This window comes from Euprymna scolopes, chromosome 39 (assembly GCF_053919585.1).
Source record: "Euprymna scolopes isolate OS-2025 chromosome 39, ASM5391958v1, whole genome shotgun sequence".
NCBI lineage: Eukaryota > Metazoa > Mollusca > Cephalopoda > Sepiida > Sepiolidae > Euprymna > Euprymna scolopes.
In genome coordinates, this window is record NC_136520.1 from 22,197,808 (window position 1) to 22,223,919 (window position 26,112).

Consider the following 26,112-nt stretch of genomic DNA (forward strand, 5'->3'; position numbering starts at 1 on the left):
AAAGGTCGTTTCCGGTTGGCGGTGGTCGTAACAGCATAGACGTTAGGTTTTTACCCCGTTCTTTTCCTCCTCCGCGGTGTCTTCCTATTACCACATTTTTTTTTTGCTTTTTTTTTGTTCAACAGACACATCCAAACACCCGGGCAACGCCGGGCTGAAATGCTAGTATATATATATATATATATATATATATATATATATATATATATATATACTGTGAAAGCAAAATCAATCTCTCTCTCTCTCTCTCTCTCTCTCTCTCTCTCTCTATATATATATATATATATATATATATATATATATATATATATATCAACGTGATTGTGCCGTATATAACAGATCACCGAAGTTAAGCAACGTTGAATCTGCCCAATATCAGATGAGTGACCATTTGGAAAGACTGGGCGCAGTATGTACCCCGCCGAGTCGTAGAAATTTCCAGGTTGGTATCTGGGGGCGCATTAATTCACTTCGAGAGATGCACCCCTAGCCTTGGGTAAGACATGCATCTAAGAGAAGGAAACTCTGATATAAATACCTGCAGTCTACTGTATACCCTGTCCTATGGCAGTCATTTGCACCGACAAAGGTTAGCAGTAATACCAAAAAGTGTGGTTGGTTCTACACAACGCCTTCATCACTATAAACAAATCATCTTTGTGGATTTCAGGACAACTAAGTTGTTGTGGCGAAATCGACGGGAGAGTCCATTATATATATATATATATATATATATATATATATATATATATATATATATATATATATATATATATATATATATACATTCAAAGAGGGAGAGAGAGAGACAAGAGAGAGGGAGGGAAAGACAAATATAGAGAGGAAGAGAGAGAATTCAAGTGTGAGGGATTTGGGGACGTATAAAGATTTAACGTGATTGTTATGTTTCGAAAAAATGTTTCAGAAGAACAATACTATGAACATATTGCTCATCCATGTTCCGGCCGACGATGGGTGTCCAGCCTGGATCAAAATAATTTGTCGAATTTAAGTAGATAAGAAATATTTTTATTCGTATAAGCTTAGGTAAGTATGTGTGTTTATATATTTTATAACATTATTGATCGATTATTATGAATTTTAGGACACAGCTGCTAGTCGTTAAAATGGACAGCACGATCTATATTTACTTTACTTCATTTTATGTAATAGGTTAAAAATCAGAAACTCCTATTTTTATGACATTTAAAAGATAAGTTTTTAAACAATACTTATTAAATATCAATTAATTTCTCAAATTTCAATTTATTTGAAGTATATAAAAAGGATTTCAGGGGGGCATGTAGCCATAACATCCCATGCGAAAATGATCAAATTTGCATCAAATTTGATCCGTAGTCGTTAGATATCCATTAAACAAGATTCTCTTGATTTCATTTTTCTAATTCTTAATTCTAAGCCGCATATCTTAAATGTTCTTGAATCAATTTCATACAAATCAAAATTTGAATTAGATTTCTAGACAGAATGTTTAGACATTAGATTTGATTTTACATCAAAATAGAGCCAAACTGCTGTAAAAGAATCATAGTTTAAAAGAGAAAAATTCATATTGATCGGTTGATTAGTTTAAGAATGAATCCTGTACATACAAACATGGAAAACAAATATACACATACTTAACTTTATATAATGTTCTTACGTACTGAAATCCAACAAATCGATTATTATGTTTTTATCCATATTTTAAAACTAGCATGGCCACCCGGCGGGCTCGGTTCTGGATGAGCAAATAAAAGCGTTAACTCTTTTATTTGTGTGTTACCTTTTTCCTTGGAAAGCTCTTTCTTTCTAAACATCCTCTGTTATGTTAGCTAGTATTATTAGACGACTCGTTGCCGTTTCCCGAAACGCCTACCTTTCTTTCTCACTCTAGACATTATGATGTGGGCTGAAATGAAAAAGACACCTGTAGAAACCTGGAGGGGGTACATTGATGAAGAAAACAGCCGCAAAGAAATATATAAAATAATATGCTTTAGCATCACAAAAATTCGTATTTGGAATTTAATAATTGAATGAATACAGACAAAAGATGTCAATCAAATATCAGTAAATTTGAGCAAATAATTGTGCAGAAGCGGAAATTTAAAGGAAGTAATGTTGTCACGATTTGAATCTTTGTCGTGATTATCATATATTATGCCTCGTTTTTTTATATCAAGATTGTTTCAATATCGTTTTTATATATCAAAATGTATATGTTTGTTTCAATATCGTTTTTATATATCAAAATGTATATGTTTGTTTCAATATCGTTTTTATATATCAAAATGTATATGTTTGTTTCAATATCGTTTTTATATATAAAAATGTATATTTGTTTCAATATCGTTTTTTATATATCAAAATGCACATGTTTGTTTCAATATCGTTTTTATATCAAAATGTATATGTTTGTTTCAATATCGGTTTTATATCAAAATGTATATGTTTGTTTCAATATCGTTTTTATACGTAAATGTATATGTTTGTTTCAATATCGTTTATTCTCATTTACGTAATTCCCTACCCATACGTGTTTTCGTTGTTTGAGGTTGTTGTTCGATATTGAAATAGATTTTCTAAACAGATTTTTTCCCTGAGCATTTACCGACGCTTTATGCAAAAAGTCGAATGCAAAAAAAAAAAGAGATATGTAAAATAGTCGTATATTAGAAATTCCCTACAAAAACAAAACGGTAAAAATGTTCTCAAAAATAATTGGTGCCAAAAAAAAGGCAATAAAAATGTGTTCGGATCATGATTGAATATTTTGAACAAAAAAATAATTTAAAAATCTTTATTATTGTTGTGGGGAAATCACCCTCCAAATTGACTGTTCTATCCATTATATAAACCATAGACCTTTTGATCCTAGGTGTGGATTAAACACCAGAGCGACCATTCCCTGCTCGGTGACGTTTACTACTCTTTTCAGTTGTAACTTTTTTACGGTGTTGTTCCAGTAATACATTGTTTAAACTCTATTTCGTTGTTCTGTTTTCTTTGTGGATTATTGCAAGCTATAAAACTGGCGACATTGGATTCGGAGAACGTACTCACGTTTAAAAACAGTGTTCTAAAAAACTAAACACTGACAACATTGGATTCGAGGAGCATACTAAAATCGAAACCAGTAACGACATTGAAAAAAATACTGGCGTTTAAATAGTATTTTAAAAATACTAACGACGTCGGACTCAAATGTCATCAAGTCTAAGGAAGTGTCTTCACTTGCAACTGAAAGGTTCACGGTAACTAAAAAAAAAAAGAAAACGCAGATCATTATGGAAAAAAAGAGTTGAAAAGCAAAAAGTTCGTCACGACTTTCAAAGATAGCGCTGTACCTTTGTAAAAAGAAAAAGGTTCGTCGCGTCTTAGAAAGGTAAATTTTTATACTTTTAGAAAAAGAATTCGTCACTTGTGGTTTTCGTTGCTAAAATCGGGCCTTACTTTTTTTTTGTCTGGAGAAAAATATACACTTGATTTTTTTCTTTAGACAATAAACTTTTTATATATTCATGTATGTTTTTTTCTGCCCGTTTTATTGTCTTGAGGAAGAAATAAGAAAGAAACAAACGGTTTTGTAACATTCAGCGAACGTTTTGAAATTGCTAATGCTGACAAAGCAAAATGAACGAATTGAAAGTAGCGTTGGAACTTTTGACCAAGTTGCATATCGATGCCGCAAAACGCCAGTCACAATCCGAAAAACACTGAACTGAACGTCAAATACGATTCGAGGAACAACAAAAGAAATTGCAAAAGCAGTTAGCTGAACGTCAAATACGAACAGAGGAATGGAGATGTTTGAATGTGGTAAAAAACGATAATGACGATTTTCCCACCTACGCAGCTGTAGTGAACAAACACTGTGATGACTTTAAGTTATCTGAACTAACAGCAGACAATTTTAAATGTCTTGTGTTTGTGCAAGAGTTAACCTCGGGAAAAGATGCGGAAATCAGGCGCAGAGTCCTTACAAAATTAGAAAATGATCCGAACTTAACACTTCAAAAATTGACTGAGGATTGTCAAAAAGTAGAAATTATAGAAAAAGATGCAAGAAATATCGAAGCAGGCATTGCGAATATAAAAAAGTAACTAAGAAAAAAACCGTCGAAATGGCACACAGACACTAACCACCGAAACTCAGAAAAACTAAAAGCACCGATAGGTGTATCAGAATTTTTGTAGGAATTTTTGACACCCTCTAACACGAAACTGCGAATAAAATATAAAACTAAAAGCACCGAGCGCTTGTTTCAGATGTGATGGAATACATTGGGTAAGGGATTGCCCATTTTTAACAAAAAGATGCCATTTATGCAATAGATCAGTCATAAAAGTTCGCACTGTAGGAAAACTCAGAATAGAAGCCGTGTACTCAAACCAGAACAAAGCACGTCGTAGATAAAGATCCACGCAAATATGTAACGGTTAACATTTTCGGCAAGGCTATTAAATTCCAATTAGACAGTGGATCGGATCTTTCAATAATAAATCTCAAAACGTGGAAAATATTACGAAAGCCGACTATGTTAAAAACTAACAGAACGGCGACGGCCGTTAATGGTACATAAATTCATTTTGAAGAGGAATTAATTACAGACGTCACTTTACTGGGGAAAACAAAAAAAACTAAGATTGTATGTGCTAAAAGATAGTGAGAACCGGTGTTTAAAAAGAAACGTAATGTCCCGTTCGCTTCCCTGAAGAAAATAAATCAGAAACTAGACAGATTAGAAAGCATCGGTATACTGGCTAAAATTGAATATAGTGTGGAAAAAACTAGAAATTACTGGTTGCTCAGGAGAGAGGTGGGTAGGTTCACTTACCTTGTTACTAACCAAAAGAAGTGTTGTTTCCTAGAAGCGTTATAAAGCTTTACCTTGGTCATGTGATGGTGATCACATGACCTTTTCAGACCTATAAAGGGAGGTAATCAACCTCCTTGTGGGGATTCAATTTCAGTTGCATTTAGAAATTTGCTGCTGATGATTACCTGGATTACTTATTTTGTTAACCGACTGTCACGTCGCGGAAGGGCAATTCTTTCGCAACTCTAAAGGTGAGTGTATCTTGCTTCCTTCTCGACTGAGCAGTCTTATTACTTTTATGAAATTAATTTTTCCACATATATTGCGAAAGAAACCCTAATACTAACATGAACATGGATAGTAGCAAAGCAGATCTACGGAGAAGAATTTCTATCCTATGGATCAAAATCCGAACAATTCTGGAGACGGCTCATCAGGAGGATGAAATCTCCGTTAAATCATTCTCTGCATTGCAGAAATCCGTTTATGAGTATTTGGTGGAGGTAGACGTATGCGTTAGCAAAATCCAACTTCAATCTTCTGAGGAGGAGGACTGGGTGAGAATTGAGAAGGAGGCTCTGGCAAACGCCTTGCGATTCTGAAAGGAACTGGAACATCTTGAGTTGAAATTCCTCCCTGCTGCCCCTGAGTCACTAAGCCTTGCTCAAGGTACCTCTGAACGTGAGAGAGGAGTGTCATCTTTTACCGTGAAGCCACCTCAAATACAAATTACGGGTCCTACCTTTGATGGGTTGGCTATGCAGTGCAATCCTATGAGCTTTAGGAATTTTTTGTCGCGTTTTGAAAACTGCGTAGCTGGTATGGCTAATGATGCCGAAAGGCTGAATTTCTTAAAATGCTCTCTGTCTGGTCAACCTCTCCTGTTGATTAACCATTTTAGTATATGCAACAGGAATTATGAGTTGGCTCTCTCAGTCCTGAAAAGCGAGTATCTCGATGAAGATGAAATTATAGATAACATCTTCCAGGACATTTTAAACTTCTCCTGTAAACGAGACAAATCGTACACCAGTTTAACTGGTTTTATGTCCAGAGCAGCCTCGCTTCTTGCGGAGTTGGAAGGCTCCTTTGATTGTTCATTCTCTAATAACTGTTCTTCTGGGGCGCGCCTTATGGCGAAGATTCTCTTCTCCAAATGCCCCAGAGAGGTCAGAGGAGAGTTAATCCAGATTTCCGGTAAAAGAATCCCTACCTTATCTTCCATTTTGCAAGATACCAGGGAGGCGGTCAAACGTCTCCTTATCAAGGGGGACGAGGTCCCTGGGTTTATCCCTAATACTGGTCGGGGCTCCTCCGGGAATGTGTCATCCAGACCAGGGTCCTATTCTGGCCTTAGGGATTCTTCTCTTCATGTTAACTCTGGCTGTGGAAAATGGTCTAGCCTCCCCCCGGTCGTGTGTGTTACCTTTGGTAGAGATGGCAACTATGTTTCTGTCAACTGTTTGTTGGACACGGGCAGTGGCCGGACTTATTTGTCCAGTAAGGTGTTGCAGACCTTTGGTTTTTTGGAGTCGATCGGGCTGGATTGTGATTTGAAGCTAACCACGATCCTTGGAGATTGTGACCGACAATTTAGAGAGGTAGTGTTGGAGACGGGCATCGGACCACATTGTTCTCATTCTCTACCAGTGTTAGTGCATGAGGACATAGATATTTCAGTACGTATTGAGGAACTGGATTCCCTTTTAGATGAGTTCCAACGCCTTAATTGTCCCCTAGCTGGTAGATTTCACAGGGGCACTGGATTTGTACCTATTCATGGTATTGTGGGCCTGGACTTTATTCAGCAGTTGGGGACTGGTTCCCTTTGGTGAGGTGCAGCAGTTTTTTTGTTCAGAACTATTTACACATAGGGAGGCGGAGTGTCTTGCTTTCGATTCAGTCCTAGCCTCAACCGCTGATGTTAAACCTTCTCACTTGTGTTTTGTGTTGGAATCTCAAAGCAAGTATGAAGATCCCCTGAGCGATTTTTTCATGGACAGTGACGTGCATAGGGGATTGGAGAAATTGTTCAGTGTGGAGTCTCTGGGTATAGATGAGGAGAAACTGTCCAATTACGATGAACAGAAGATTGCTCATTTTCAACAATCCATCTCGTTTAAGGACAATAAATATTATGTCCAGTTGCCCTGGGACGACGACAAAATATCTCGCGTACCTTCGAACCATGCAGTGGCCTTGCGCGTATTGGAGCATGTAGCACGAAAATTGGAGCGGAGGCAGCTTTATAATGATTATCTGCAGGTTTTTCGTGATCAGGAACGTGAAGGAATTATAGAAGAGATTTTTGTACCTCCACAGCGGTTTAAGGAGTTTATATGGATTCCACACAGACCTGTTTTAAAGTCAGACCCTACTTCTACCACTAAAATTAGGCCCGTGTTCAACTGCAGTCTCAAGACTGGGGACTTTCCTTCCCTTAACGAAGCAACCTACCAGGGAGTGAATCTTACGAGTGATCTATTAAATTTATTGCTCACCTTCCGTGCTAATAACCATGTTGTGTTAGCGGATATAAGGAAGGCTTTCCTGATGATACGACTGAAACTGGAAGTAGATAGAAACCGATTCTGTTTTTTTCTGAAGGATGGGGGTCGACTGCGCTGCTTTAGATATAATACCATTATATTTGGGTTTGCTTCCAGTCCCTTCAGACTAAATTATGTCCTCCGGTACCATGCTGCTCAGTTCCCAATGGACGATTGTAGGTTTTTGATGGAGAACAGATTTTACGTGGATAATCTGGTGATGTCAGATGATAATCCAGATGAACTGTGTAGATTATACGCTCTCTCTTGGGAACGGCTGCTTCAGGGAGGTTTTGAATTGCAGTCTTGTAATTCTGATCATGTGGGTATTCGAGGTGAAATGAAAAAACATGGGACATTGAGCGTTTATGGTAACAATTGGGAAAAGGTGCTGGGGTATCGATACTGTCCTCTCTCGGATGCCCTTCATGTGACACCTGTTAATTGCAACCCTTGTGCTTGCACAAAGAGACAGATTCTCGGGGAGACAGCGAAGGTCTATGATCCCTTATCATTGTGCTTGCCGGTTACATTGCGGGGCCGTATTCTGTTGAGCAGGCTTTGGAAGGGGGGGGTTGCATGGGATGTCCTGTTGCCACCAGAATACTTGTCCTTATGGAAAAAGCTTTCATCTGATCTCTCTGAACTGGGGACCATTTCTTTTCCCCGAAGGGCGTTCAGTGAGAATGGAGTGGGCGAACTCTTTCTCTTCTGTGATGCCTCTTCAGAGGCATACGGATTCGCCGCTTACACGGTGCAAGATTGCCATTCGTGCCTGGTGTTTGCAAAGGCTAGGGTGGCTCCCTTGAAGAGGAAGACTCTTCCTACACTGGAGTTATGGCAGTGTTCTTGGCTTTTAGATGCCTGCCCACTATTTTGCGGAGCTTTGGCAGATTCTCTCCTTCTGAGATTCATGTGGCCACTGATTCTCAGGTTGTTCTTTCTTGGCTAGTCTCAGGGACTATTGTGAGTAAGAACCTGTTTGCCCGTAATAGACTGAAGGACATTCAGCAGATGAGTGGAGAGTTGGGATCTGCACTTGGCTTTGTTCCCTCCTTTCGATACATCCCAACCGCAAAAAATTCTGCCGACTTGATCACAAGGGGGTTGACGATGCAAAAATTCAGAACCTGCTTCCAACTGTGGTGTTATGGTCCCAGTTGGTTGAGTAGCGGTTCTGCACCATGGGCAACACAAGAGTTGCCATGTCTGAGTCGACGCAGCCAGGAGATAGTCCGTTCCTCTTGGAATGCTGCTATCCTCCATGGAGAGGAATCTCGTACGGTGCTTCCCTTAGAAAGATTCTCTACTTTTTCAAAGCTTTTGAGGGTGACCACCCTGGTAGTCAAGTTTATTAATCGATTGCGTCGAGTAGAGGTTGACTGTGAAAAGCTGGCAGCCATTCTGATCATGAAGACTATGCAGCATCAAGTATATGCTGAAGAAATAGGATTCTTGTTAGATTCTTCAGGCAAGACTGTTCCTGGGTTGGTGCGGGCCCTTGACCTCTTCATCGATAGTGATGGACTAATCAGGTCGGGTGGTAGAATTAGCCGATCTCTCCACTTTAACGTGGAAATTAAACACCCGATTCTGTTGGCAAAACATAACCCAGTGACTAGGCTTATCATCATGGATGCACATGACAGATGCCAGCACTTGGGAGTCGCGTCCACTTTGGCAGAATTAAGACGCCATGGTTACTGGGTACCCAAGGGCAGACAGGCAGTGAAGACGGTCCTGGCTTCATGCGCCCTGTGCCGGAAGTACAATGCCAGACAAGTCATGCCTCCTAATGTTGCCAACCTTCCTGCTTCCCGTATCGAACTGGAGGTTCCCTTCAAACACACGGGGGTAGATTTTACAGGCCACCTGTGGGTTAAAGAAGGTAATAAGGAGGTGAAAATGTACCTGCTCATCTTCACTTGTCTCAGTGTCAGAGCTGTACATGTCGAGGTGGTGCCGGACATGAGCGTGTTGTCCTTTCTGCAGGCTTTGGTGCGGTTCACCAACCTATATGGCATTCCCTCTGCCATTTATTGTGACAATGCTAAAACCTTTTTAGGTGGTGGTCGGCTGTTTAAGAGGCTGGTATTGATTCACGATTACCAACAGAAATTCGGCTCCTGTTTAATCAAGTTCTGCCCCATCCCCCTTTTCTCGCCCTGGGTTGGAGGTGTCTGGGAGAGAAGTATCCAGACAATCAAGAATTGTCTCTTTAAGGGGGTTGGTAGAGGTCAGATGAATTATTTCACCTTATTGACCATCATATCGGATATTCAAAGAGCCATCAACAAACGCCCTCTAACCTACCGAGAATCGGCAGAGACTGAGTTGGAGGCAGTAACCCCCAACATGTTTTTGCGGCCTAATGAGAGTCCTGGGCTGCTTTTGAGTCTCAATGATGCAGATTTTGCCGCACACCTTCCTCCCAGTCGAGAGAGGCTTCTCAGAACTATGCGGGTACGAGACCAGTGTCTGGAGAAATTCCGAGCTCTGTGGTACAATGAGTACTTGTTGAGTCTCAGAGAGAGGCCCCAGGGTCGTTCCAGAGTGCCTATCCGGAATCGTTTAAAGGTTGGAGACGTGGTGTTGGTGAAGAGTCCTCTGAAGCCTAGGCCCTTTTGGGTCCTTGGAATCATCCTGGAGGTGTTTTGCGGAGAGGATGGCGTAGTCAGGTCAGCAAGGGTCAAACAGGGGGGTGGGAATGCAGTACATATCCACTCATTAAAGAACCTATTTCCCCTGGAATTATCCTTGAGTGAAGAGGACCATGCTCCAACTGTACCTGCATCAGTTGATGAGCCGGCAGACAATCTCGGTGATACTCCTCCCCAGTCTGCATGTTCCAATGAAGTTGTTTGGTATTGTCCCATATGTGGTTTCCCGCAGGGTGACCAAGACATGATTTGCTGTGATAGATGTGACGACTGGTGTCACTTCAGGTGTGTGGGGATTGAGTCTCCACCTCCTGAAAGACAAAAGTGGTACTGTCCCGATTGTGTCCCGCTACAACGGCAGCGAGGAAGGCCTAGCCTCCTCCCCGAATACTTAGGGATCAACCACAAAAGAAAATAAACAAAAAAAATATACTAACATGTTACTGGTTCGAGTATGAGCCTACCCTTATATTTTTTGTTTCCCTTCATTTTCTTTTTTTTCTTTCCTGGGGAATGTGTGGAAAAAACTAGAAATTACTGGTTGCTCAGGAGAGAGGGGGGTAGGTGAGTGGGATGCTCCGGCATACACATTCAAAAACCCAGCACAAACATTCAAAATAAAAAAGGATCTAAATTGCACCTCCAAAAATGTAGTATATGCACTAAGATGCACAACACGCAACAAATCCTACATAGGCGCCACCAAAAATTTCAGCAATAGAGTGGCCTTACATAAGAGCAACATCAAAATTGCAGATAACAGACACCTCTATGTTTCAAAACACGTACACACAAGCAGTGGAAACAGCTTCAAAATAATGCCAATCTTCCAAACAGACAATTATTTTTATTTACTTACACAGGAAAAAAACTTCATCACCAGATTCACTCCTGAACTGAACAGAACCTAATACCATCACACAAAAACATGAAATGCAAGGTACACTTGCATGCACACCTATACACATACACATATACACACCCACACATAAATCAGAATCGACACATTAAAACACACACACGTGCGCACATACAACCACACACAGACATAACACCCCTATCTCTAATACAACACACTGAACAATACCAACCCTACTTAACCTCGAAACCAACAACACTAGGAGACACCTAGAACCATAGTATAATATCTGTTCCAACACCTCGCTCCCTCCTCAGTCAGGGGAGGAGAACCCCCTCATGACTGAAACGACTATCTTCCCTTCTATCATCCCCCTCCCATACCTACACCCCCTCCAATGCCCCCCCTCTGGGGAACAAAATCTTCCCCACACTAGGAACCGATCCTGGGTCTGGCCATACCCACATGGGGAGACAAATAAATAAATAAAAACATTAAAAAATCCCCTATTTTAAATACACCCCTCTTTCTAAACAAACATAATATAAGACTAAAACGAACAATCACAATACTAAAATCCAAGAATCCAAAAAATAAATATCAAAATAGAATGAAAGCACCCCTACCCTTACTTCAGAAGAGCCAGTCCCCCCTCCCCACACATACACATTAGTAACGACCTCGGACCACAGCCGCCTTCCTAAGGAAGCAAATTTATACACATTCCCAAACCAATAAAAGCAAACACACACACGCACACACACACACATAAACACACGCACACACACACACACACACACACACACACATACCCTACCCCACCCTAAAGGAAAAGAAAAACACATTAGCAGAAAGAGATAGCGACTGACTACAGCGAGGTCAAAATCTCCCTGGACAAACCAAATAAAAAAGCCATAAAAAAGCAATAAAAATTCAGCATAAACATTTACAAGCCTCCACCCCTTGGAAAAACTTCAAACTAACTGAAAATCGCCATTTTTACACATTTCAAAATAATTTCTGACGAGGACGCATCAGACCGTCTGAAACGTACGTAAACGATTTCAATGACTTAAAAACATTATTACAATGATCCAAACATAATTCTCAATGAAAAACCAAGACACGGAATAATAAAATGATGTTAAAAAATAGACATTGTTGGTGACTACTCCCTTATTTAAATATATATATATATATATATATATATATATATATATATATATATATATATATATATATATATGTGTGTGTGTGTGTGTGTGTGTGTATATATATATATATATATATATATATATATATATATATATATATATTTATATAGTTGTTATTTGTTTTTGTTTTGCGATATTTTTTGAATACATTCAATTATTTATACGAAGGGGCATTTTTACCTAAATGTGTTTGGAATAATTTTCCCTTTGACCAATTTGGCAGCATATATATTGTTAAAATTTAACTTACATGCGTCTCGTCGCCCTTAACCCATCCAAGTGACTGAATGTAGCGGGATTCCATGGTAGGAAGCGTACACCTCTACCACTAGGCTATCTCGCACGACTGCTGAATGTATCGCGTTTTATGTAGATATTATATGTCGTTTTGTTTTTGTATTTTTTGTTTTTGTTTTGCGATACTTTTTGAATGAATTCAATTATTTATCCGGAAGTTCATTTTTACCTTAATGCGAGTTTGGAATAATTCTCCAAATACATATACTACTTCCCCCTTGAGGTAAAATTTGGTCAAAGGGAAAAAGGTCGTTCCTTATAATGATATTACTGCCGTCTTGGTAGTTCTTACAAATTTGGAGTTTAAAATAGGAAGCTTTACTTTTGGAACGACAGTGACCGCCAATCAATCGGAAACTGCTTTTTCTAAAGTTTATTAAAATCTAATAAAATCTGTTATTTCTGAACAACTTTTGGTTTTATCAGAAAGATACAGTCCTGAAGTTTATTATGTTAAAAGCAGAATAATATGATCCTTTTCTATAATTCTTAATAGAATTTTAAGTTTTAAATAAAAAAAAAAACCAAAACGCGTTTAACAGAATGTAAATAAAATATAAATACTTTTAAAAAATTTTTTCGAATCATTTACTAAGATTGGCTATAAGAATATGCAAAAATATTAGAATATAATTACCTTATGTTTTAATAAATTCAAATAATTTCATTTTTAACTCCTAAATTTTACCTACCACCGCCATCTTGGATTTTAGGTATGGGAATCCAGTCGCGTCTAAATATTTATTTGAGCATTTTCATGACTTTTAAAAGAACAAAACAGGCAAACACATTTTTTAAAATAATTGAATGAAATTATAATTACAAACGCCATTTACGGTAAAATATGTTATTTTAGTTTTATAATTTTTTCCTTCATAATAAATAACATGAAGCTTTAAATTTTTCATAATATTATTAAAAGTAAATGAAAACTGCTTTTTTCTATTTTTACATCAAATATAAATTTTTGGCATTATATTTCTCAGTTTTAATATCACTTTTAGTCAGTTTTTAATTTCATGATTAAAATCATTTTTCCTTTCTTATTGTCTAATTAATAATAACCAATGGGGCACACTCTTTTCCCATAAACAAGATGATATTGTATTTTCCCCAATTCTTTATTGCATAAATCAAGTTGACAAAAATTTTCAATAGAATTTGATGGCCATTAAAGGGCCGGTTTTGGTTTGTGGGGGATGCAACTTGTTGGTGTACTACATCCATCATCTTTGGAAATCCATGTCTTTATAGTTAATTTTCAAAAAGGAAGATAACAACCTTTTTGTAAAACGTAACAGGCTACCGTATCTGGAAAAGGTGTCACATAAAACGATACCAACATATATAATTATTACTTATAATTGTCACAGTTTTATTTATTTTTTGCTATCGATTCGTTATAGCATTCTTTATGTACATGTACATGGAAAGTTTACACATTCGAAAGTTAAATTTTTAATTTATTTTTAAAGATTTAAAACTGTGCATATTTTAGCGTTTTCGTAAAAAAAATTTTTCATCCTCATCTAAAAGATAATATTTATTGATAGCATATTCGATGAATCTCACACTTCAAAACGCAAAAGAAAAAAAATAAACACATTCAAATTTCGGATTTCAATCTTCGATATCGAAATCACCCTGTGAATATTTCTTGTTTTTGTTTTTCTACACGCATTCACTCTCCCACCACAAAATTAGTGTGTGCTTAATGAATCTCTTGGACTTTAAGGGGTCGAACAAGGCACAAATGAGGAAGGAGGGATAAAGTCTCCCAAAATATATTTATACAAAAAATATAAAAAAGTTACACAAATATAAAGTGCATTCTTTATGACATTTTATATTGATTAGATAATTATCTGATTTTGGCGATCACTATATACGTATATGCGTGCGTGTGTACGTTCACACAGACACACAGACACTCATATATGTATATATATGTGTGTGTGTGTGTCTGTGTGTGTGTCTGTGTGTGTGTCTCTGTGTGTGTCTCTGTGTGTGTGTGCTGGCTCGAAATACTGCTGATAAATAAGGACATGTATTTAAGGAGACTGTAAATAATGCAAAAAATAACCCGAAATAATAGAAGAGAAAACAAACAAAAATAAAAAATAGAAAACAAACAAAAATAAAAAAATGGAAAACAAACAAAAATAAAACATGGAAAACAAACAAAAATAAAACATGGAAAACAACAAAAAAATGGAAAACAAACAAAAATAAAAAATAGAGAACAAACAAAAATAAAACATGGAAAACAAACAAAAATAAAAAATGGAAAACAAAGAAAAATAAAAAATGGAAAACAAACAAAATAAAAAATGGAAAACAAACAAAAATAAAACACGGAAAACAAAAAAAATAGAAAACAAACAAAAATAAAACATGGAAAACAAACAAAAATAAAAGATGGAAAACAAACAAAAATACAACATGGAAAACAAAAAAAATAAAACATGGAAAACAAACAAACATAAAACATGGAAAAAAATGGAAAACAAACAAAAATAAAACATGGAAAACAAAAAAAATAAACAATAGAAAACAAACAAAAATAAAACGTGGAAAACAAACAAAAAAAATAGAAAACAAACAAAAATAAAAATAGAAAACAAACAACAAAAAAAGAAAACAAACAAAAATAAAAAATAGAAAACAAACAAAAATAAAACACGGAAAACAAACAAAAATAAAACACGGAAAACAAAAAAAATAAAAAAAATGGAAAACAAACAAAAATAAAACATGGAAAACAAACAAAAAATAGAAAACAAACAAAAATAAAACATGGAAAACAAACAAAAATAAAACATGGTAAACAAAAAAAAATAAAAACATGGAAAGCAAACAAAAATAAAACATGGAAAACAAAAAAAATAGAAAACAAACAAAAATAAAATATGGAAAACAAACAAAAATAAAAATGGAAAGCAAACAAAAATAAAACATGGAAAACAAAAATAAGAAAAAATAGAAAACAAACAAAAATAAAACTTGGAAAACAAACAAAAATAAAAAATGGAAAAGAAACAAAAAAAAAAATAGAAAAAACACAAAAATAAAAAATAGAAAACAAACAAAAACAAAAATAGAAAACAAACAAAAACAAAAAATAGAAAACAAACAAAAATAAAAAAATGGAAAACAAACAAAAATAAAAGATGGAAAACAAACAAAAATAAAAAATGGAAAACAAACAAAATATAAACATGGAAAACAAACAAAATAAAACATGGAAAACAAACAAAAATATAAACATGGAAAACAAACAAAACTAAAACATGGAAAACAAACAAAAATAAAAGATGGAAAACAAACAAAAATACAACATGGAAAACAAATAAAAATAAAACATGGAAAACAAAAAAATAAAAAATAGAAAACAAACAAAAATAAAAGATGGAAAACAAACAAAAACAAAAAATAGAAAACTAACAAAAATAAAAATATCAAACAAACAAAAACAAAAAATGGAAAACAAAAAAATAAAAAATGGAAAACAAAAACAATAAAATATGGAAAACAAACAAAAATAAAACACGGAAAACAAAAAAATAAAAATAGAGAACAAACAAAACTAAAAAAATGGAAAGCAAACAAAAATAAAAAATGGAGAAAAAAAAATTTAAAAATATGGAAAACAAAAAAAAATAAAACATGGAAAACAAAAAAATAAAAATGGAAAACAAACAAAAATAAAACATGGAAAACAAACAAAAATACAACATGGAAAACAAACAAAATTAAAACATGGAAAACAAACAAAAATAAAAAATGGAAAGCAAACAAAAATAAAACATGTAAAATAAAAAAATAAAAAATAGAAAACAAACAAAAATAAAACATGGAAAACAAAAAAAATAAAACATGGAAAACAAAAAAATAAAACATGGAAAACAAACAAAAACAAAAAACAGAAAACAAACAAAAATAAAAAATAGAAACCAAACAAAAACAAAAAATAGAAAACAAACAAAAACAAAAAATAGAAAACAAATAAAAATAAAAAAATGGAAAACAAAGAAAAATAAAACATGGAAAACAAACAAAAATAAAACATGGAAAACAAACAAAATATAAACATGGAAAACAAAAAAAATATAAACATGGAAAACAAACAAAAATAAAAGATGGAAAACAAACAAAAATAAAAGATGGAAAACAAACAAAAGTACAACATGGAAAACAAACAAAAATAAAAGATGGAAAACAAACAAAAATAAAAGATGGAAAAAAATGGAAAACAAACAAAAATACAACATGGAAAACAAACAAAAATAAAAAATAGAAAACAAACAAAAATAAAACATGGACAACAAACAAAAATAAAAAATGGAAAACAAACAAAAATAAAACATGGAAAACAAACAAAAATAAAACATGGAAAACAAACAAAAACAAAAAATAGAAAACAAACAAAAATAAAAAATAGAAAACAAACAAAAACAAAAAATAGAAAACAAACAAAAATAAAAAATGGAAAACAAAAAAAAATAAAAAATGGAAAACAAACAAAAAAAAATGGAAAACAAACAAAAATAAAACCTGGAAAACAAACAAAAATAAAACACGGAAAACAAACAAAAATAAAACACGGAAAACAAACAAAATATAAACATGGAAAACAAACAAAAATAAAAGATGGAAAACAAACAAAAATAAAACATGGAAAAAAAACAAAAATACAACATGGAAAAGAAACAAAAATAAAAAATGGAAAACAATGCGAATTTTTGTTTTCAAAATTTCATATTTATATTCCATCCATTGCTTTAAAATTTTTTTAAAGATTTTGATATTAAATATTTTCTCGGATTAAATAAAAATGAAATCATCTTTGTGGTAGAAATAATTTAAAAGAAATAATTAAGAGTCATAATAGACTGTAAGGATAGAATGAATAACACAAAAAATAATAACAGTAATGTATTATAGGCCTGTACAAGAGAAATCATTCACTAAAGGTACAGTTTATTTGGAAACTGTATCCCAAGAAAATGATCTCCGTCTAAAAATATTACACAGAAAGAACTATAAAAATCATTCAATACTTTATTACCCAAACAGTTAAAGAAACACGTGTTAGCAATAAATATCAATATGCGTATATGCGTATGTACGTGTGTATATGTTTGTGTAGTGCAAGGGTGGGTCGATTTTGGAAATGTAAAAATAAAAATAAATCTGAGGAAAGTTGTGAAATAACATAACACAAAATATTATATAACAAAGTAATATTTTAAGTATTTTAATCATCATATCGATGTCACCTAACACATGTATCCATATAATGAAAACTGAGTCTTAAAGAAAAGAGATTAAAACCAATTCAATAACTAATGTTTTAAAGAAAACACGATAAATTATAAAGTGTTAAATGTAAAGAAAAACTTACTAAACAGTCTATTTTTTACTGCATATTATTTGGCATTATACTAAGCTACGTTCAATTTGTTCATTTGTTTTAATTAAGACACGTACACACACACACACACACACATATATATATATATATATATATATATATATATATATAAAGCAACATATACAACTATTAAAAAAGAACTTTTATAATTATTGTAATTGTTTTTATGTTAGTTTCTTTTAGTGAAAAAACTGTTAAAGGGGTTAAAAACATATTTGCATGTTTTTGATAATACATTATATATATATATATATATATATATATATATATATAGCAATATTTATATATAGCAATATTTATATATATACATATATATAGCAATATTTATATATATAGCAATATATATATATATATATATATATATATATATATATATATATATATATATAGTAATATAAACAACTATATAAAAAAATCTTATAATTATTAAATTTGTTTCTATTAAAAAATAGGTGTTTTTAAGTGAAGAGACAGTTTAAGAGTTAATCTATTATTTGGGAAGTAAAGAGTACTTTTAATTTAATGAATTTCGAACTTTATTTTTAATTAAAAAAATTGTGTGTTTTCTAATAATATATATGTAGTAAAATAGACAACTATTGAAAAGTATAAACCTTTTATAATTATTGTAATTTGTTTATATTTTAAGAATTAGTTGTTTTTAAGTGAAAAAACGTTTAAAAGTTATTCTTGGCACCTAACTTTACTGTTGGGCATTTTGGCTAGGAACAAAGTTGCTACACTTAACCTCTTGTGTCCTCCCTCAATGAAGGAGAAATCCTTTTAGACTGAGGCAATGTTATTTTTGTTTCTATTCAGGGTGCCCCTTATTGGTGAATTGGATATTCTCCACATTAAAAAACGACCTTGCATTTAACTTGCCCTCGTGGGGAGGCAACCAAATAGGAACTCTACTGTTTGGTAAGAGAACAATACTATTAATTTAATTTTTTGATAATATATATTAGTTTTGCAGATATTTTAACAACAGTGGCGGGAATAATCACTAAAATTTCAACTCGCAGTAAACGTGCGACTAAATTTGCAGGTTTATCATCACTGGTTGATAAAACTGATCTCCGAACTTATCAAAAAATAATCAAATACAGTTATTTTTTGATGAACACTTATCCCCACTTTTTTTGTCTTAGTATTTCAAAATGAATAGCAAACGATGTGATAATTGCAAAGCTGTCAACCCTTTTTACATTTATTAAATGAACTTAGTATTGTTAGCAAGATGAACATTCTGTGCTTTCAGAAAACTAAATAAAAAATATCCTCCTGTTTCTCAAAAGGAAGAACAAACAAAATCATTGATTGTGAAATCGATTTTTATTTCTAATTTTAATTACAAATTATCAATCATTTTATTCAATATTTAAATAGCTCTAGGATATATATGCCTATCGAGCCCATTATATATCTACATTACAACGAACACTGTTTTCTTTTAAATGTATTTATGAATTTACTAATACATTAAAATAAACTCTGCTCTTTAGACTGTTGTTCTAATCCCCTTAAAATTATATATATATATATATATATATATATATATATATATATATATGATTGCAACGTCTTGTCAGACGAGTTCAACTCCCCCAGCCACTGAAAGTCCATGAGCCGAAAATGACTTTAGTCCTGCCGACAAAATTCACACATTCAAACAGACATGACACTGAAGACGGCCACTAGTATACATACATATATATATATATATATATGTATATACATGCACGCATACATACATATATACACATACATACACATACACACATACATATAGCACACATACATGCATACATACATAATACATAATACACATACATATACATACATAAACATACACAAGACGGTCAATGGCATACAGACATATATATATATAAATGCAAATATACATATATACACATGCACACATACATATCTGTAAACATACACACATATATACATACATACACAATACATAACACACATACATACATATGTATATATACACACACACACGCATACACATGTACATACATATAAATACACACACATATACAAATACATACACACATATACATACATATACACATATGTACACATATGTGTATATGTATGCATACACTTAACTACATATACATACACATACATAAATATGCACTCATACACAAGCATGCACATACACATGCATACATATACATACACACATGCATATATACACACACACATGCATATATGCACATACCCACATGCTTATATACACATACATACAAACAATATATATACGTATATACATACACACACGTACATATATACATATATATACACATATACATACATACACACATAGATATACACACATATACATACACCTGTACATGAACATACATACACCTATGCATACATATATGCATATAATGATGGCAGATCAATTATTATATGATTCCAGCCTTTCAGGCCTACACGCGTCACAACTTTTCCCTAGCTGAGGGAGTATCTATACACAGATGATGTTACAGAGTTTTAGCTTTGTACGACAGCTAAATCTTCTCTCGGTTCAAAATGTCGACATCAGCAACAAGCAAGAGCAAGATAGCCAGCAACAAGTCAGACTGCAGACCAACTTAATTCGGGTACTGGTCTCCCGCTTTATGTTTTTTTTAAAATATAAGATTTGCGTCTCCTAGAGGGGTTGCCTTCGCCACAGCTTACGGGAGCCCTCTCCACCCCACATACACATGACAATAAACACATGCGTACATACAGATGTGCGCCAGCATACGCATGCATGTGCACACACATGCAACCATAATCACGTAGACGCACACATATACACACATACATATGCCTATACATATGTACACACATATATACATGTAAAATACACATGAAGGAACATTCCAAAAGTCATACATAGTAAGCGATCAGCGGCTGGACCATTTTTGTCCCTTTTCCTTCCTGATCTTTTTCCTCCTTCCTTTTTTTCTTTTGTGTTTTTTTTAATAAAATGTTTGTTTTAGACTCACCCATATGCAGTACATGATAATGATGATCATGATGTTGACAAATTCACACATAATTTTCCAAATAACTCAACATACGGATCGACGAAAAACAACAGTCCAACTGATATGAATTACAGACGCTTGGATTTTTTTTATATATGACACCTGCATGAATTAAAATATTATATACACACACATAATTGTCAAAACATCGTTAATTCATTACTCTCACAGCAGCAGCCGTATAGCACAATGGTGAGAAGCCTTGACTGTCATTTAGGTGGTCGGATTTCGATTCTGGCTTGAGGCAGTTGCCTCTCTAGCTGCACTGATGCGCTGCGAATGGATGACTATAAATATACATATTTATGAGAAGGAAAGTATTTTCTCTGATGAGAAGGAAAGTATTTCTTCGAAACTCCGCGGATTAAGGACTATCCACTTATTTAGTGTTTTCTTTTTAAATCAAATATGTTTTAACTCTATTTCAAAGTGTTTTATTAACTATTTGCTCTTATCATAAGCTCTATTAAAGAAAAAGTAAGTTTCCCTCTTTGGCTAAATTCAGATTCCGTAATTAATTGGTTAGTCTCCCTTAAAAATAAACACCTCCTTAACTTCATAACCTTTGACATCCAAAATCATTATCAATCAATTTCTCAGATCCTTTTAAATAAGGCTCTAATCTTTGCTAAAAGAAATTCTGACTTTACTAATTTAGAAATTAAATTAATTCTCCGAGCGAGAAAGTCCCTTATACAATTTAACAATAAGCATTGGACTAGAAAGGATACCCCTAATAATTTTGACATCTTGATGGGTGCTTCTGACTCTGCAGAAGTAACCGACTTAGTGGGACTATTCTTACTGAAAGGACTTAAATACCACTTTAAACATATCTAAGGGGGCCTTTATAGAGATGACGCCCTTTTTACTACAACAGCCAGGCCAAGAGAGTACAACAAAACAATTTAAAAATTACATAATTTCTTTAATAATTTTGGCCTTTCCATAATTATCCAACCAAACAAAAGAACTTCAAATTTTCTAGATGTTACACTTAATCTTAACACCGAAACTCATAGCCCCTACCATAAACCTAATCTTACGCTTTTATACCTCCATAAATCTTCTAACCACCCCAACTCAATTATAAAATCTATATACCATCCGTCTCTAGAAGAATTTCTGCTCTTTCTGCTGATAAAAACTTTTAATCAAAATGCTACTTTCTTCAATAATGCTTTATGGAACTCAGGATACAAAGAAAAGATTAAATACAAAAATTATGCTCCTCCTGCAGGCCGCCTTAAATCTGTAATCACACACATTATGACTCGTAAGAAACCAGTTCAAATAACAAGATCTGCCGCTATCAATAACAATGAACCAGTTTACATATATAATCCAAACAAAAATACTAATCGTAATACATCTAAGCCACCCAGGCGCATCAGGAGAAAGACAAATATTTGCTTTAATCCTCCATTTAGCGTAAATGTCAAAAATAGTATACCTAAGGAATTCTTCAACATTGTACAAAACTCTTTCAAATACCCACACAAATATATTTCTATTTTCAATAAAAACTCAATAAGGATTTCTTATTCAACAATGCCTAATTTAGCACAAAGAATCTTAACATCTAATAACAAAAAAATTAAATCAGCCCCAAAAAACCCTTTCCCCAATTAAACCCAAAACTAACTGTAATTGTAATAACAAACATCTTTGCCCACTCAATAATGATTGCATCCATAAAGATGTTATATTATGTATTCATGCACAATTACTGAGCTCCCACGCAATCCTCCCATAATATTTTGTCTTCAAGTTATCCTTCCCATCCTCCATCTGATATAGTTACTAATCCAATATACTACTCGAGCAGCCCCTCCATTTACAATCATACAACTAGCAATAATAATAATAATAATAATAATAATAATAATAATGAGAATAATAATATTTCTCCTAACAGCCATCCTAACACTAACAACACTTATTATCCCTCCAATACAGTCGTCGTACAATTATTGTCCCACCCTTTGTGGAATACAATGAACAAAATTCGAACTATTTCCCTAATACGAATCAGCAAATTAATATTAATTTCAGACCTCGAGCTTTTAATAAAATCCATAAATATATCGGCTCTACTTCAACATTAATTAAGAAAAGAATATCAAACCACATTTCTTATTTTAACAACCATAATTCTAATAATAACCAAAGAACTTCTCTAACCACTTTTATTAAAAAACTTAATTCTAATAATACCCACTTCTCAATCAAATGGACTATCATAAGAAAAGTTAAGTCTTATACTCCAGGCTCAAAGTCATGTCGCCTCTGCACAACCGAAGCTATAACTATAATTACTTCCCCTCAAAGTAACAATATAATAAATTCTAAAAACAAACTGATCTCTTTCTGTAAACATAAGTCCAAATTTAATTATGGTAATTTTGAAATTACATAGCTATTTCATTAACCTTTCAGATATATATAATTTTTCTTTAACATTATCGTTTTTTTACATACTTTCTTAATACTTTAACTTAATAATCCTTTATTTTAATTCTTTATTTCTTCTTTGTTTGGCCGGTTTTTTTTATCTGCAATTTCCGTTATTAGTGTTTAAATATTACTATCAAATATATCAATCTACTTACACTTTCATATCTTGTATATATTTACGTACATTTACTTATATTTTACTATATGCATTTACTTACATACTTACTTGCTTTATCCGGAATTTGTAGATACCGGCCATCCTCTCCTCTTAATTTTTTTTAGTGTCTATTAATAACTTCTGCTGATAGTTTCTTAAGCAATAGCCTGTACCTTTCAGTTGACCTCTCTTATTTTGTCTATATTTTGACGCCTTTTTAACGTCGTCTTCTCTGGGTCATTTTGACATTTGCTTTTCTATTTTATATTTAATTCTATCACCATTCAATCTTTTTTTTCTCTTCTTCTTCACTCATTTTTTCTGTCTTCTTCATCCTTTATTCTTAATTACACCTTGTCTTGGTAGCCGAGATAACGCATATCTTATTTTTGTTTTAATAATATTATTTGAATTCTTTTCTTTTTTCCTTGTACATATTTGTGAATTATTCCACGGATTTCGGCCTTTTGGATTATTTTGGATCATCTTCCAATTATACGATTTTCTTGGATTTTACTTGTGCGAATGTAAATTTAATTAACTTTCTTGGATTTACATTTTAGATTTTACCGTCATTGGATAATTTACCTTTCACCAGACTATCCATTCCCGTGAAATCACCTTTTTTTTCACCCTATTCCCTATGCTTCACTTTTTGTTATCAAGTAAGATCTTTGACTTACTTGCAGTTTCATCAAATACTTTTGTATGCAAAATCCGATCCCGCATTTTGCTAATTCCTACCCTCTGAGGAGAAGGAAAGTATTTCTTCGAAACTCCGTGGATTAAGGACTATCCACTTATTTAGTGTTTCCTTTTAAATATGTTTTTAACTCTTTTCCAAAGTGTTTTTAACATGTTATATATATATATATATATATATATATATATATATATATATATATATATATATATATATATATATATATTAGCAGGCTGCCCGGCTTTTCCAGGTCGTAAAATACTCTTAAATATAATATTTTAATTCATGCACGTGTCATATATATTATTATCATATAATATATATATAATATATATCATTATAAATCCACTACTACTATTGATAGGAGTAATTTCAAAAACCAAAACAAATATTATTTGGATGCTAGAATTAAAACTCAAACAAATAGCTCTTCAGCCATATTCGTTACGATCCGTAAGATACTCTTACACTCAAAGAAAAACAAAATATAACGTATATAATGTATATCTGCGCACGTGTAGAAGTGCACTTTAACTCGATTAAGGCCTACCAAGATTTATTTTATAAGATTTAATTTATTTTATTTAATTTAGAGTAAACTAATAAAGTCCGGTTTAATTTTATTGACAATAATCATATATGAGTCAGAATGATAAAAGCATTTTGGTGGGAGCTACAACTCCCCTACTTTTGTGGCCTTTGCACCAAACCTTTGTTGTCTCTTTGAAGAGATAATGAAAATTAAAACACAATGTTTTGTAAATTTGGTAAGATTACTATAAAGAAATCTAAAATTACAATTAAAAAAAATTGAAATTTAAAATAAGACTCACATTTTTATTTATGCTGACACAGAAAATCAAGCAAAACGACAAGATACAAGTCAACGATTTTTCAAAAATCGTCTATTATTTCAACCATGAATTAACTCCCCTAAAAGCAAACAAAAAGAAATATAAGGAACATTTATCACAGTGCGTGCACTCTCATTTTCTCAAACCCACTTTCTCAGTTGAAGGCAATCAGCGATTTTGTGAAAAGTTGCTGATTTAAAACCGACAGTATCATGCTGTGTTGACTTCATCTTCTCTAACACCATATATAAATTAATAAGTATGTGTGTGTGTGAATTATTCACAATTATACTCATTATGATTGAACATTTCAGGCTAGAGGTCAGATACAGTTTAGAAAAGATTCCAGATGTTATTTGGAGTCAGTCGGCCACGATCAATGTATCTGACTCAAATCATATAACGCGCCACGGATCCACAATAACAAGGCTATTCTTCATCGTCGCTATCTAACCTGCCTTGAATTGACTTTTGGATACACCGTAAGAGACGATAAACATAGCAATTAGCAATTGATAAATGTACTCTTTCTTGTACGTTGAAGTGGAAGCTATTTTTCTTTTCGAAATTTACGAAGAAACAAAACATAACAAAATAAGCATTCTCCAAATCGAAGCAGATCTGAATCAAAACAGAAGAAATCCTAAAAACGAAGAAAAACTAATCCCAAACATATTCCGCCATAAAGAATAAGGATGTTATACCACACACACACACACACACACACACACACACACACAAACACAAACACACACGCATATATATATATAATTATCCACCGACACGTGTTTCGTCGTCTACGACTCATCAGAGTGGCTGAATCTAGCGAGGATGATCATACACGTGTGACGTCACGAGGAAAACGCGATGGAGAACGGTTAGATTTTAATTTAAAAAAAAACTACTAAATAAAATAATTTAAAACTGTAAAAATGTCATCAGTGTTTTCTGGTTATCAATCAATCTAGCCATCTATGCATTTATCTCTCTCTCTCCCTAAAATGTAATTATAAATATAAATGTCTATCTTTTTCATAAATGATACT

General features: G+C 33.3%; 2 protein-coding genes across 2 annotated transcripts; both read left to right on the forward strand.

The window, feature by feature from the left end:
• The first annotated feature begins 6,818 nt into the window (after window positions 1-6,818).
• LOC145263583 (uncharacterized) lies at window positions 6,819-8,324 on the forward strand. Its single transcript, XM_080120428.1, has one exon. The coding sequence runs from the start codon at window positions 6,819-6,821 to the stop codon at window positions 8,322-8,324; it is 1,506 nt and encodes a 501-aa protein (XP_079976554.1).
• Window positions 8,325-8,485: 161 nt separating this feature from the next.
• Window positions 8,486-10,450, forward strand: LOC145263584 (uncharacterized). Its single transcript, XM_080120429.1, has one exon. It carries the CDS (start codon window positions 8,486-8,488, stop codon window positions 10,448-10,450), a length of 1,965 nt encoding a protein of 654 aa, XP_079976555.1.
• Window positions 10,451-26,112: the final 15,662 nt, after the last annotated feature.

Coding starts and splice junctions, on each gene's coding strand:
- LOC145263583 (XM_080120428.1), top strand. CDS start 6,819: ATGGACAGTGACGTGCATAGGGGATTGGAGAAATTGTTCAGTGTGGAG.
- LOC145263584 (XM_080120429.1), top strand. CDS start 8,486: ATGCAAAAATTCAGAACCTGCTTCCAACTGTGGTGTTATGGTCCCAGT.